General features: G+C 42.9%; 2 protein-coding genes across 2 annotated transcripts; both read left to right on the forward strand.

The window, feature by feature from the left end:
• Positions 1–214: 214 nt before the first annotated feature.
• LOC148789374 (uncharacterized) lies at positions 215–1,652 on the forward strand. The gene is made up of 2 exons (XM_088882704.1): positions 215–601; positions 681–1,652. Exons 1-2 carry the CDS (start codon positions 215–217, stop codon positions 1,650–1,652), a joined length of 1,359 nt encoding a protein of 452 aa, XP_088738830.1.
• Positions 1,653–11,463: 9,811 nt separating this feature from the next.
• Positions 11,464–11,904, forward strand: LOC148789375 (uncharacterized). The gene has a single exon (XM_088882710.1). The coding sequence runs from the start codon at positions 11,464–11,466 to the stop codon at positions 11,902–11,904; it is 441 nt and encodes a 146-aa protein (XP_088738836.1).
• Positions 11,905–14,216: the final 2,312 nt, after the last annotated feature.

Below are 14,216 nucleotides of genomic sequence, written 5' to 3' on the forward strand. Positions count from 1 at the left end.
CAATTGGGCCCAATTAATGCTAAAATTGTTTGTTACCACTCTGACAGGTAAAGCCCAAGAATGGTTCATCACTCTACCACCCGAAAGCATCGAGTCACACGAGCAACTCACGCAAAAATTTTCATTCCATTTCGCCAGCAAACGAAAACAAAAAAGGTCTGCGACCCACCTATTCACCATAAGACAGCAAGACAATGAAGCATTAAAAAGTTTCATGGGGCGTTTCAACAATGAGACGCTGGAAGTGCCGGATCTAAGAATCAACATGATAGTGAGAATCCTGATCCATGGATTAAAAAAGGGAGCATTTGCATCTGCATTAGCGCGCGACCCCCCGTCGGATGTCGAGCAACTCATGAGCATGGCGCAGAAATACATAGATGAAGAGGAGATGAACGCCTTGAAAGATGGCGAGTGGAGATTCGATGTGGGAAGAGATCGAGGGCATTATGAAAAGGAAGAGCGACGACCAAGGCATGAACGGAACAGAGAACCGTACCAGCGAAAATATCACAAATACACACCCCTTAACACAACGAGAGCGAAGGCATTGCTCATGGTTGAGAGAAAAGACGTGCTCAGATGGCCAAAACCCACAAGGGTAACCCCAGCCAAGAAATATTCAAGCAAGTATTGCAGATTCCAGTATTAAAGACGAGATCGAACGTCTCATTCGCCAGGGATACTTCAAGGATCTAATAGCAAGAAATTATCAGAACGAAGGTCGTAAAAGTAGATCGCGAAGTCAAGAAAGCCGAGCAGAAAATGGTATAACTGCAGGGCATAATGTTCGTGAAAACGCTCCTGTAAAGGGTGTTATACACACGATAGCTGGAGGACCCGATGAAGGGTACTCAAGGAGAGTTAGGAAAAAGATCGAACGGAGAATGGGTACAATCGCCAATAGACAAATCAGGAACATATCACCAGAACTCGATATCACCTTTGGGGCCCAGGACTTGAAAGAGAAGATTGGGGATGACAATGACCCAATGGTAATCAAAATGGACATTGCCAACTTCACGGTCCATAATGTCCTGGTGGACAATGTCAGCTCGGCGGATATTATCCATCGAGAAGTGTTGATCAAAATGGGGCTAGGCGACGCCAGGCTGGGCCCTGTGAGGTCGCCGTTGGTCGGCTTTGGAGGAAGCGAGGTGGGTTCGTTGGGAACAATCGAGCTGCCCGTTTCCATTGGAGACGAGCCTAGAAGGAAAACGCTAATGATAAAATTTCTCGTGGTTAAAACTCCTTTCGCTTATAATGTTATTTTGGGTAGACCTGGGTTAAACAGTTTCAGGGCCATCGTATCTACCTATCACCTGAGGATGAAGTTTCCCACCCATGCTGGGATAGGAGAGGTCGCCTGCGATCAGATAGAAGCTAGATGGTGCTACAACCTCTCTGTGAGAAAAGAGACGGTGGATAGGAAAAGAAAGTTTGGGGAATCTTCAGTGAACAGGAACGAAGAAAGGATAGCGCCTATTGACGAGCACAAAGAGATCGAGTTAGTTCCAGGGGACGCATCGGAGACAACGAAAATAGGTTCAAGACTGGATAAAGGACTCGAAACAATGATGATCACCTTTCTGCGCCACAACCTTGACATGTTTGCATGGAGCCCCTCGGATTTTAAGGGAATCAATCCGTAGATTATCGTACATCGGTTAAACATAGACCCAAGTGCTCGACCGGTTCAGCAGAAGAAGAGAGCATTTGGGATCGAAAAGAACCGTATCATCCAAGAAGAGGTAAGTAAATTGTTGAAGGTTGGATACATATCTGAAGTCCATTATACGGAATGGTTGTCGAACGTAGTAGTAGTGCCGAAGGCGTCTGAAAAATGGAGGATGTGCACCGACTACACGGACTTGAACAAAGCGTGCCCGAAAGATCCGTACCCGTTACCGAGGATAGACCAATTGGTCGATGCAACAGCAGGATTTGAATTGTTCTCGATGATGGACGCGTATCAGGGCTACCACCAAATCTATATGGCAGAAGAGGATCGCATCAAAACATCTTTCGTGACTGAGCAAGGTATATTTTGTTATAACGTGATGCCGTTTGGTCTAAAGAATGCAGGTGCTACGTACCAGAGGCTCGTGAATAGGATGTTTGAAAAACAGATAGGATCTACAATGGAGGTATACGTCGACGACATGCTGGTCAAAAGCCAGCAATCCGAGAGGCACCTGCGCGACCTCGAAGCTACCTTTGCTATAATGAGGGCATATGGAATGAAGCTCAACCCGATGAAATGCACCTTTGGAGTCAGAGGAGGAAAGTTCTTAGGCTATATGGTGAGTAGTCGAGGAATTGAAGCAAATCCTGAAAAGATCGCAACAATCCTCGAGTTGAAGTCGCCAAGCTCGTTAAAGGACGTCCAAAAGTTAACTGGTAAGATCGCATCCCTCAGTAGATTTATTTCTAAATCTGCGGATAGGAATTTACCTTTTTTTAAAGTATTAAGAAAACCGAAAAACTTTGAATGGACTGACGAATGTGAGCAAGCGTTCAACCAACTCAAGGAGTACTTGAGAAAACCACCATTGTTGGTAAATCCTCGACCTGGAGACACTTTGTTCTTATATCTGGCTGTATCTGAACACGCGGTAAGTTCAACCCTGTTAAGGGAGGAGAACAGTATCCAGAACCCAGTTTACTACGTCAGCAAAATTCTGCAGGGGGCTGAATTAAGATACAACGTGATCGAGAAATTGGTACTCGCTTTGGTAGTTACAGCACGAAGATTGCGGCCATATTTTCAGTCGCACAAAATTATAGTACTGACGAACCAACCACTCAAGAACATTCTATCTCGCCCCGAGGCTTCGGGTAGATTGGTGAAATGGGCAATAGAGTTGGGGGAACACGACATTGACTACCAGACTAGGACTTCTGAGAAAGGCCAAATCCTGGCAGATTTCGTGATGGAACTATCAAACGAGAATACCCAAGAGAACGCATTATGGATGCTGCACGTGGATCGATCGTCAAATGCTAGTAATGGTGGTGCCGGAATTCTAATACAAGGGCCCAAAGGGGTAGAGATAGAGGTAGCAGCAAGATTGTCGTTCCAAGCGACTAATAATGAGGTAGAGTACGAAGCGTTGATCCTGGGATTAGAACTAGCCCATGAGGCAGGAGCGAGAGCCTTAGAAGTATATACGGATTCTCAGTTGGTAGCAATGCAGATCGAAGGGCATTATGAAGCAAAAGAACGAGCCATGTCCTTGTACCTTAAGAAAGCAAAATCGTGGATCGAGCGATTCGACAAATGCACTGTCCAGCAGATACCAAGAGAAGAAAACGACAGAGCGGACTCCTTATCCAAATTTGGAGCATTATTATCCGGTGTAAAAAGTCGCAGTATTATAGTAATGGTAAAGGAGCGACCAGCGATCATCGAGACGGTAGAGATAAAAGCCATAGAACAACCCTGTACGTGGAAGGATGAATTAACACTCTTTCTCAGCAAAGGGATCTTGCCAGAGGATCCCGCACGTGCGAGAAATATAAGGCTGAAAGCAACAAGGTTCACTATGATCGAGTCGGAATTGTACAAGAGAACACCCGAGGGACCTCTTCTCAAATGTTTAAACCATGAGCAGACAGAGTACATCTTGAAGGAAATACACGAAGGTAGTTGCGGGAATCATTCAGGGGCAAGGTCGCTGGCACAGAAGGTCGCTAGGCAAGGGTACTTCTGGCCTATCTTGATGAAGGACGCAAAGATACTGGTGCAGAGATGTGAGAGTTGCCAAAAGTTTTCTTCTCGTATACATATTCCCGCTACGCCTTTAGAACCAGTACAGATCGCATGTCCATTCGATCAATGGGGGATCGACATATTAGGGCTCCTACCTCCTGCCAAGGCTCAGAAAAAATTCATCATACTTGCAGTCGAGTATTTCTCCAAATGGGTCGAAGCCGAAGCAGTCGCTAGGATATCAGAGAAAGAGATGATTAATTTCATTTGGAAAAATATTATCTGTCGGTTTGGGATTACCAAGGTACGGATTTCGGATAACGCACCCAATTTCAGGGAAAGAAGATCACGAGTTGGTTAAAAGAATTAAAGATTCAGCAGAACTTCACATCGGTCGGTCATCCCCAATCGAATGGGCAAACGGAGGTGACCAACAGAACTGTCATGCAGTATTTAAAGACCAGGATCAAGTCAAAGGGATCGTGGGACGACGAACTTCCAGGTGTCTTGTGGGCATATAGAACGACCCCGAGGTCGTCTACAGGTGAGAGTCCCTTTTGTTTGGTTTACGGTTCTGAAGCTGTTATTCCTGCAGAAATCGGCGAGGAAACCCAAAGGATCGCACAATATGATCCGGAGGAGAACAACCAGGCGAGGGCTTTCGACCTGACCATAATAGAAGAAAAGAGAGATGCTGCATACGCCAAGATACTCCACCACAAGACCTTGATGATGAGATAGTACAACAAAAGATTACGACCAAGGGAACTCCAAGTAGGAGATTTGGTCCTTAAAAAAGTCGAAGTCTCAAAACATGTAGGGAAATTGGATCCCGAATGGGAAGGCCCTTTCAAGGTGGTCGAAATCAGAAGAAAGGGGTCATATATACTACAAGATACCAAAGGTCGAAATCTCCCACGACCATGGAATATTAGAAACTTGAGGAAATTTTATGCCTGAAAAAGGCCAAGCAAGGATGCGACCGAATAAATTATGAATGCCTGAAAAAGGCTAAATAATGTAATCGGATAGGACGATCGTATCAGATACCTGGAAAAAGGTTGAATAAAATCGCCGATCATAGACAAACGATCATGTTTACGTAAACGATTGCCTATTTGCAAAATAAGTCAGATATCTAAGTAATAAAGCCTGAAAAAGGCCATAGATTCCATCATTCGAAAGAAAGTCTCGAGTATTCAAAATGAAAATATAAATGCAGAAAATTACATGTTCTCAATTTCATCTAACAGAACAGCAAATTCGTCCTCCCCGCCAGGAGGACTATCTTCCTCAGGAAATGGTTGCATATTTCCGTCTATGCCCGGGTCGAGCTTGGACAAATCAATATCAGGAACATATCCTTGCAGAGTAGATACTTGAGCCTTACACCGCTCAAAACCTTGCACGAGATAGTCTGCACCTCTGATCTCCAAAGCAGTATCGAAGGCAGGAGCTTTGAGGAAATCGCGAGCGCCTTGAATGCGAGCTTCGTGAAGGCGATTCGTGAAATCGTCCGAGTTTAAAAATTCCTCGCGACCCTCTACTTTCCCTGTCGAACGACCAGTTGTGAAACCTGCCTCCCTGCCCAACTCAATGGCCTTCGAAACTTCAGAGGCCATCTTCTCCTCCAGCTCCTTAACTCGAGACTCCAGAACCGCACGTTGAGTCTCCAAACTCTCCGCTCGAGCTGTGACCTCCCCGACCTTGATCCGCATATCGTTGTTTATGCGTTCAGACACGAGCTGGTTTCTCCTGAACCCAGCACACTTCAAAGAAAGGCTACGAACAAAATTGGCAGTCTGAAAAAGATAAATACAGATCAGAAAGAGATCAGTAGGAAGACACGCAACACAAAACGATACCTGAATGAGTGAATGAGTAGCATGCTCTTCCAAACGAGTAAAGGGGCTCTGGATTAAAGCTGCTTGATCGTAAGGAAGGCAGATCGCGTTGTATAGTTCCCATGATTCCTGGCCAGACTGGGACCCCAACACCGAACTATTAGGGGACACATTCCAATCTGGGACAAACTTCTCTCCAACCCGCACGGCCGCGAGATGGTTAGGAGCTCTAAGGTCCTCGTGAGCCTTACGCAGCATTCCGAGATGTCGCTTAACATCTCCAAACCTCTGCGATCCCCAGAGTGGCAGATACTAACGACCCCACGGCCAACAATTGAGTTCGAGCCCTTGTGTTGGGCTCCATGGGGCTCTTGCCCCTTCGCCGGCGGCGAGTTATCAGACCCCCCGGGTCGGATTCATCTGTGCGAGAGCGGTTGGGTGATCCTGATCCCGATTGGATATCTCGGGGACGAGTGCGCGATCGAGTGTCCTCACTTCCTATCTCGATCGGAGGGCTCCTAGGTCTCGAACCCTCCGGAATCATAGAACCCTCGACAGGATGAGGAGAGGTCGCGGATGAAGGCACAGCTGGAGCAGCCACCTCTGCATTCGATCGGGCTCGGGCAGCTCGAATCCGTTGGGTGAGGCAAGCCTGGCCAACCATGTCGTCTACAGTTCAAAAAGGCATATGGTTAGTAAAGTCTTCGACCTTTAAATGATGAAACAAAAGAGAAATCTTTCACCTAAAGAGCCCTCAACCGGAATAGGAACAGGAGAAAGATGCGCGAGTCGGAGGACTTCCTCCACCAAGATTTTCTTCGGGTCGTATCGATAAGAGGAGAGACTTCTAATCTGATCGCCTTCTAACCCACCCCCTTCGACTACGGGTCTGGGTTTCTCTAACACCCATTCGCAACAAAAGGGCCACCCTCGACCAGGAGGAGGTCGAACAAAAATATACCTCTTTTTCCAAGGACCCACATTGGAGGTAAGGGGGGCCAAAAACCTACATTCTTTGCTAGCGGACAAATAGAAAAAACCACTATCTGCTGATCTTGCCGATGTGGTGAAGGAGCATAGGGACCAGAAATTGTGAAAACTAGGCTCATAACGGTGAACCCTCATTATGATGATAAAAATGATTATGTGGTGGATCGAATTCGGCGAAAGTTGCATAGGGGGCAAGGGGCAACCTCAAACCCGCATCAAAATGGTTTAGAGATAAAGAACAGAAACCTCGAGGAGGGCGATGCATACGATCGGCTGAATTAGGGATAACGACCTCGAAGCTAGGAGGAATATGATACTTCTCCCTTATCAGGTGAACCTGCTGTCTAACCGTACTAACTATATTCTCTCAAGGTCTAGACTCAGGAGCAATAATGGGAGCACCATCAGAACCCGATTCAGCATGAAGGGCGTGATGCGACTTATGGCCTAACTTAGCCCTAGACGGACCTTCATCGGGTATACAGGGCTCAATCCTATAGGAAATGGTAGCGGGAGAAGAATGAGAACCATAATCAGAACTAGAAGAAGACATTGTACCTGGAAATACAGAAGGTCGATGTCTGAACAACCGAGGTTTGACAGAGGCGATGACTTGAAGAAGAAGATGCCGGTAAAAACTTTGTTTGAAGACAATCTCGATATATATGGAGGGGCGAATTTCAATTTCAAAATTAGCCACACTTTGAACGACGCGTGGCGTCAGGTACTTGAAAAGGCTCTACCGTTATGACACGTGGGTCACCCTTACCGAGGTAATTAATGCACTGGAAACTATTCGATTTCTGCACGCTATTTGGCATTGCGTACAGAACTGCGGGGGCTAATGATCAGGGTAAATTATCCTTATACCAAATTGGGGATACATCACAAATTTTGATCGACCATAATTCGAAATTATCTCCAGTAAAGGGAGCGAAATCCCATTAACTGCTCCCCAGGAGGAATTTATGGACGCTATAGTCATGGGATATTAAATTAGCTACAATTTAGGTTGCACGACTTGGGCAAAATCACCATATATCCGCACTTACCAGTTTTAACTTGAGACGGAGCTATAAATATCACTGGGAGGGCTCCTGACCGGGTAACGTAAAAATCACTCCAGAACTACTTTTATGCCATATACCACTCTCCAGCAAACATACTGACTTGATCGTCGGAGAGCCTTCGTCGGGAAATCTCCCGACTGGCTTAACCCTCTTTCTGTGTTCTCAGGAATTGTCCCAGAGTAAGTTCAGATCGAGGATCAAGGTCGCATAACACGACTTAGGCCTGGAGGAAGTTCCTTGGACAGTTCATGTCTCAAACATGATCATCATAAGCTTTGTCTAGTGCATTCAAAGTATGTAGCGAGGACGGTCAGTTTCAAGAAGAGAATCCGTCCCCTGTCAAAACGTGACAGGGGTATCTCCTATGCACTTGGAGATGAATCTACGCTCTATAAAGTTGTGGCCACCGTCATTGGTCGAATAGGAAGAGAAGGTTCCTATATCGAGCAATTTGGCGCAACGCGATCTCAAGTATTAAGCATAGACGCCTAGTTCAAGATGGGAACCAACCGCCAATTTCATGTCCTAGACTAAGGCCATGACATGGTAAATGAAAGGACTGTACCCGTATGGACTCGGGAGCTTAAAACTTCACATGGATTTTCACCTAATTTCTAGTGCCAAGAACTGTTGCTAGACGGCCACCCATGGTGACGGGTTTTCTTGATCAGGGGTTGATCAAGAATTATTAATTACATTATATTTAATTAATAATAGTGTTGGACGCTAACCTAAGTTTAGTTGAAAGATGAACCTAAAGAGTCACACACAAATCATCGAGGGACGAGGAATTAATTGAGAATTAATTCCGCAAGTAATTGGATTACTTATATATGAGAGGGATCCATTGGATGGATAAGACTAATGATAAATTGATTGGATTAATTTATATTGGGCTTGCCCTTATTATTTAATAAGTTGGACTTATTATTTTATGAAGACTTATTGGTTTCATATATTTAATTGGATTAAATATACGATGGACTTAATTAATTGATTTTTAATTAAATTAAATTTAATTAATCGGGATTGATATTTTAATTAATTAAAATCGACCCAAGCCCATAATTATGTTGCTGGAAATGATTGAAAAAGGAAATTATTGACCAACAAAGTCATTTTTGAAAAATGCTATGTTAGACATCCTTTATTTGGAATAAAGAATTATTACCTTATGAATCATTAAATGAACCTAGACATGTTTTAATACATAGATTGAAGGTATAAATATATATGTGCATTAGTTATTTGGAATAGCTAATGAATGCATATAATAAAATAATTTCCTCTCCTCCCAATCATCCCACTCGGTCGAAGCCCCCCTCTTGTGCACACTTGGTGTATTCTACTCCTCAATTATCTTCTAGCAAATTGAATTGAGGAATCTCAAGTTTCGGTGTGGTGTCAACATGACTTTAGAGGGTCTCTACGTTGAGGCTTTGGGTGAACGAATAAACAAAGGAAGTTCTAAATAAATCAAGAAAAGGTTATTCTTGATTTACGATTTTTGTTCCTCGTATTTTTTCATTATACCAATAGCCCTGTTAATTTTTATTGTCGTTTAATTTTACTAATTACAACGAATGCCCGGGATCTCCAAGGTTACACCCCTTGAAATCATGATTTCATTGAGATTTCGTTTTATTTTACGCAATTTATTTTAATAGCTTCCGCTTGCGCGTTCCCAGACCGATCTAGTCGAACCTCGCGGTGCCTTTCAAGTGGTATCAGACTCCGGATCGATGTAGGGGCTATAGTATTATGTGAATAAGCATGACAATATGTTCTTAATTGCTTTTGAAGCATGAAATATTTTTGCTTATTCTTGGTTTATATGAGAAAATTAATTTGTTTAATTTTTACAATTTTGGATGATTTAAGTATTTTATGAAAATTGAATTTTTTGATAAAATACTTGTTTTAATTTCAATTTAATGTGTGGAAATCACCAAAAAAAAAGGAAAGAAAACTGGTAATGTAGCAGTGCACTGCTGAGTGCCTGCGGGCTAGAGCCTACGCCCAAGCCTAGTCAGCGAGCGCGTAGCTAGTATGTGCACGCCCCCGCTGCCCGCAAGCAACGCAACCGAGCGTGCGTGCATGCTAGCAGGGGGCCAGCATGCACGCGCGGCCGGCTGTGAGACCGCTGCGCTACTGCTACAGCCGACGGCCAACAGCAGTGCCGTTTTTCGCCATCTTTTAAAAAAATTAGATTTTTCAATTTTTGCACATTTTTTGAAAAATATTAATTATTGCTGATTTGATTTTGGAGAAAATTGGATTTTTTCTAAAACTAAATTGCTTTAATTAATTTGATTTAATTATGTGCATTGGATGAACGACGTTTAATCATCCATATGAGTTGCAAATTTTAAACTTATTATTTTCTACATATAATTGTTTATCGTGATATTGGATATTGCGATAGTTTTGGGATGTTCATTTTCTTGTGCCGTATGATTAATTGTCATTACGTGCTAGAATGAATGTGAATGGATGATCACAGTGCCCTAGACCACATATATGTCTTTAACTTTTTGTTGGGTGGGCCCGTGTGCCCATGTGATTTTATTTTCTCCTCCCTTCTCGTTTTTAGCCTTGGAATAATAACGCTTGCTATCTCCCTCTCCCGAACATATGATTGGGGTTTCTTATTCAATTGCAAATGAGAATAGTATAGGACTTTTTTGGTGAGATTTTTCATTTTCAGCAAGCCCATGGAGAAGAAGGCCCACGAAGGAGGATACCCATGGAGAAGGCGGCCTATGGAGATGTCACAAGGCCAATCTCTATGTTAATGGGTGATATTACTTTGTAATAACAAGGGCCACCATAGACAGACCTCAGAGTCACTGCGGGATCAGTGGGTCGCATAGGTTTGACTCATGATCATCCAATAGGGGTATGCTAGGTTTCGTAGCATACGATGCGTTTATTTAAATGCTTTAAGTATTTGATATTTATACATGCACTGTTTACATGTGATGAGGTCTCGATCAAACAACTCAGAATAAACTCTCACTTTGTTGGACCAAGTTGAAGTGTTAGGGGCCCAAAATGTATTTGGATCAAAATAGTTTGATCTGTCTAAGGTTTTCATCCACAATAATGTGGTGAGGAAGCAATCATTACTTAAGTGTGGTCTCACGAGTCATGGCACATTTGTACTAGAGGCAAGCTGCACAATTATTATGAACAAAGGAGCACGCTCAATGTTTCCCTATCTCACGAGTCGTGGGGGGCAACAATTGAGTTGTGATTTGATTAATGGGTTGAGCCCAACACTAAATGTATATTAAGCTAATAAATGGACTTGGATCAAAATGGCATTTCGATCTGTCCAAGCCTTCCATAGCAATATCCAAGTATGGTCTGACAAGTCATGGCACATTTGGATAGTAAGCAAACTGCATTATTTTTATGAACAAAGGAATACGCTTATTGTGTGCTCCTGTCTCATGAGTCGTGGGGGCCCGACAATTGAGGTATGATTTGGTTGATGGATTGGGCTTAACACCGTTTAGCGTAATTTGCTTGGAGTCTTCGGGATCATATGAAGAGGTGAGGCAAAAGATCCTGAAAATCTCATGGCATGAGAATGGTATTTGATACCTCCCATGAGGCTTTTGCTATGTGAATTGTAAAACCGGGGCATTGTGGATCCCAAGCCCACTAGGAAAGGCTATTCCAGAAAATACATTTGAGAGTGATGGGCTTTCCCATAAATGGTGGGAGAGTTAAAGACTAAAGACCAAGTCTTCAAGCTTAATTTTAATATTACAATTATTTGCTGATTTTTGTTTAATTTTCTATTGTCTTGAAAATGTCTAAGAATCCTTTAACCATGATAATGGAGACTAATAAATTTAATGGCACAAAATATGATAGGCTGGATGATGTTCCCTCGATAATGCTTCGCATGAAGGAACTTTATGCGGTTCATGGTAAGAATATTAGATATGCCGCCACAAAAGCATTCTTCAGGACTAAGATGGCCGAAGAATCGTTTGTACAAAGTCACGGGGTTAAGATGCTATTCCTAGTGGAGAATCTCGAAGACCTTAAAGCTGGGCTTGATAATGACACATACATTGACGTGATTTTTCAGTCACGTCCTCCATCCTACGACCTATTTATGATTAATTACAACATGAACAGACTTCAGAAGTCTATTTATGAGTTAATGAATATGCTGGTCCAATACGAGACGACGACCCACAAGTCTACGTTGATGGTACTGGTAGGAGAGGCTTCAACCTCCAAAGCGAAAGGCAAGAGGGCCAGACACTAGAAGAGGAATAAGGGAAATGGAAAAGCCATCCCAGCCACTGCTAGCGGTTTGAGCTCCCCTACTGCTCCCGTAGCAATGGGCAAAAGTAAAGGGAAGGTTGGCGGTTCTTAGCGGTCGAAGACAAATGATGTCTGCAATCATTTCCAAGGAAAGGGGCATTAGAAGGGGGAGTACCCACAACTCCTCTCCAACTCAGTTATGTTTGTGATCGAAGTGAATATGATAACTAATTCTAATTCTTGGGTATTGGATACCGGTTGTGGAGCTCACATCTGCAATAACTTGCAGATGTTGGAAAGAAGCAGAAAGCTAAGTAAGGATGAGATGATTCTATGGCTAGGCGATGGGATAGCTGTCGCTGCGGAAGCCGTCGAATTTCTCGGCTTAACAATTAGTGATCACATTCGGATAGAATTAAAAGACTGATATTATGTAGCGAGCATGATCAAAAATATTCTTTCCATTCCTATTTTAGACAATGATGGTTATATATTTACGATTAGTAAAAATAGTTTTTATTTGATGATTGATAATAACTATTATCTGATTGATACATCGGTAAATGGTCTTTATATTATCCAATAGTTTAATTAGATTATAACTGTCCAACACAAATAAAAATTAGATAATCATGAAAACGCACAGTTATAGCAGTCAAAGCTTGGCCATATCTCAAAAGATATGATGAGAAAATTGGTAGACTCAAAGAGTCTAGAGGTAGATGATTTGGATAGCCTATCGACTTGTGAATCCTGTCTGAAAGAAAAATGATCAAGAAGCCTTTTATTGGACAAAGTGCGCTTGCCAACGGTCTTTTGAATTTGATCCATACAAACGTCTGTGCACCATTACATACTTCAGCTAGAGAAGGATTCTCATACTTCATAACCTTTATCAAGGATATTTACGGTATGATTATATTTACCTAATGAGGTACAAGTCCAAGGCCTTTGGAAGGTTCAAGGAGTACAGACTTGAAGTCGAGAATCAAACTGGTCGTAAAATTAAAGCCCTTCAGTTGGATTGAGGCAGAGAATATTTAAGTGGTGAATTCATTGTTTATTTAAAGGAGAATGGAATTCTCTCTCAATTGACTCCTCCTGGAACGCCACAACTGAATGGCGTGGCTGAAAGGAGGAATCGAACCCTGTTAGACATGGTTCAATTCATGATAAATTTTACGAAATTACCTCTTTCTTCTAGGGTCACGCTCATGAGACGACTAACAAATTACTTAACATTGCGCCATCTAAGATGGTGCTCCTGATGCCATATGAGATATGGTATGGCAAGCCTGCGTCCTACATGTACTTGAGAGTATGGGGTAGCTTTGCATACATTAAGAGGCTAGTGGGAGACAAACTAGACTCGAGGTTTAGTTTGTGTAAGTTTGTCAGATATCGGAAACAAACTACAGGATACCACTTCTATAATCCATCTGAGCAAAAGGTTTTTGTCTCAATGAACGCATTGTTCTTGAAAAAAGGTTTTTCTGCGAATAGCCGATGCGATGAGGTGCTACTTGAGGAGACAAGTGAGACACCTCAGCAGAACAAAGGAGCCTCATTTGAGCCTACAGCTCCCACTGATGGTGCTCCAATCCTTCGTAGGTCAACTAGGAAATCACGACCACTTGATAGGTACGGATTCCTGGGAATGACCAGTCAATTGGATAATGATCCAAGAACATACGGAGAAGCGATGTCGGACATCAATTCAGATCAGTGGCTTGAGGCCATGAAATTTGAAATGGACTCGATGGGTTCAAATCAAGTGTGGACTCTTGTAGACCCTCCTAAAGGTGTTAAACTGGTTGGGTGCAAATGGGTCTACAAACGTAAGCTTGGAGCTGATGGGAAGGTTACTGCCTTCAAGGCTAGGCTCGTGGCAAGAGGATACACTCAACTACCTAGGGTCGATTTCGAAAAAACCTATTCGCCCATAGCCATGGCCAAGTCCATAAAGATTCTGCTTGCCATAGCAACATGGTATAACTATGAAATATGCCAGATGGATGTGAAAACAACTTTTCTCAATGATTTTGTTGTGGAAGAGATCTGCATGGATTAGCTGGAAGGTTTCACTTCCCTTGGAGAAGAACAGAAGGTCTGTCGTCTCTAAAGGTCCATCTATGGCCTCAAACAAGTTTCCGGAAGTTGGAACACACGTTTTAATGAAGTCATACGGGGTTATGACTTCATCAAAAACGACTTGGATCCTTGTGTGTACAAGAAGATTAATGAGAGCGCGGTTGCGTACCTTGTGCTTTATGTATATGACATCTTACTGATTGGGAATTATGTTAAGATGTT

This window comes from Sesamum indicum, linkage group LG1 (genome assembly GCF_026168435.1).
Source record: "Sesamum indicum cultivar Baizhima isolate 11 linkage group LG1, ASM2616843v1, whole genome shotgun sequence".
Taxonomy (NCBI): Eukaryota; Viridiplantae; Streptophyta; class Magnoliopsida; order Lamiales; family Pedaliaceae; genus Sesamum; species Sesamum indicum.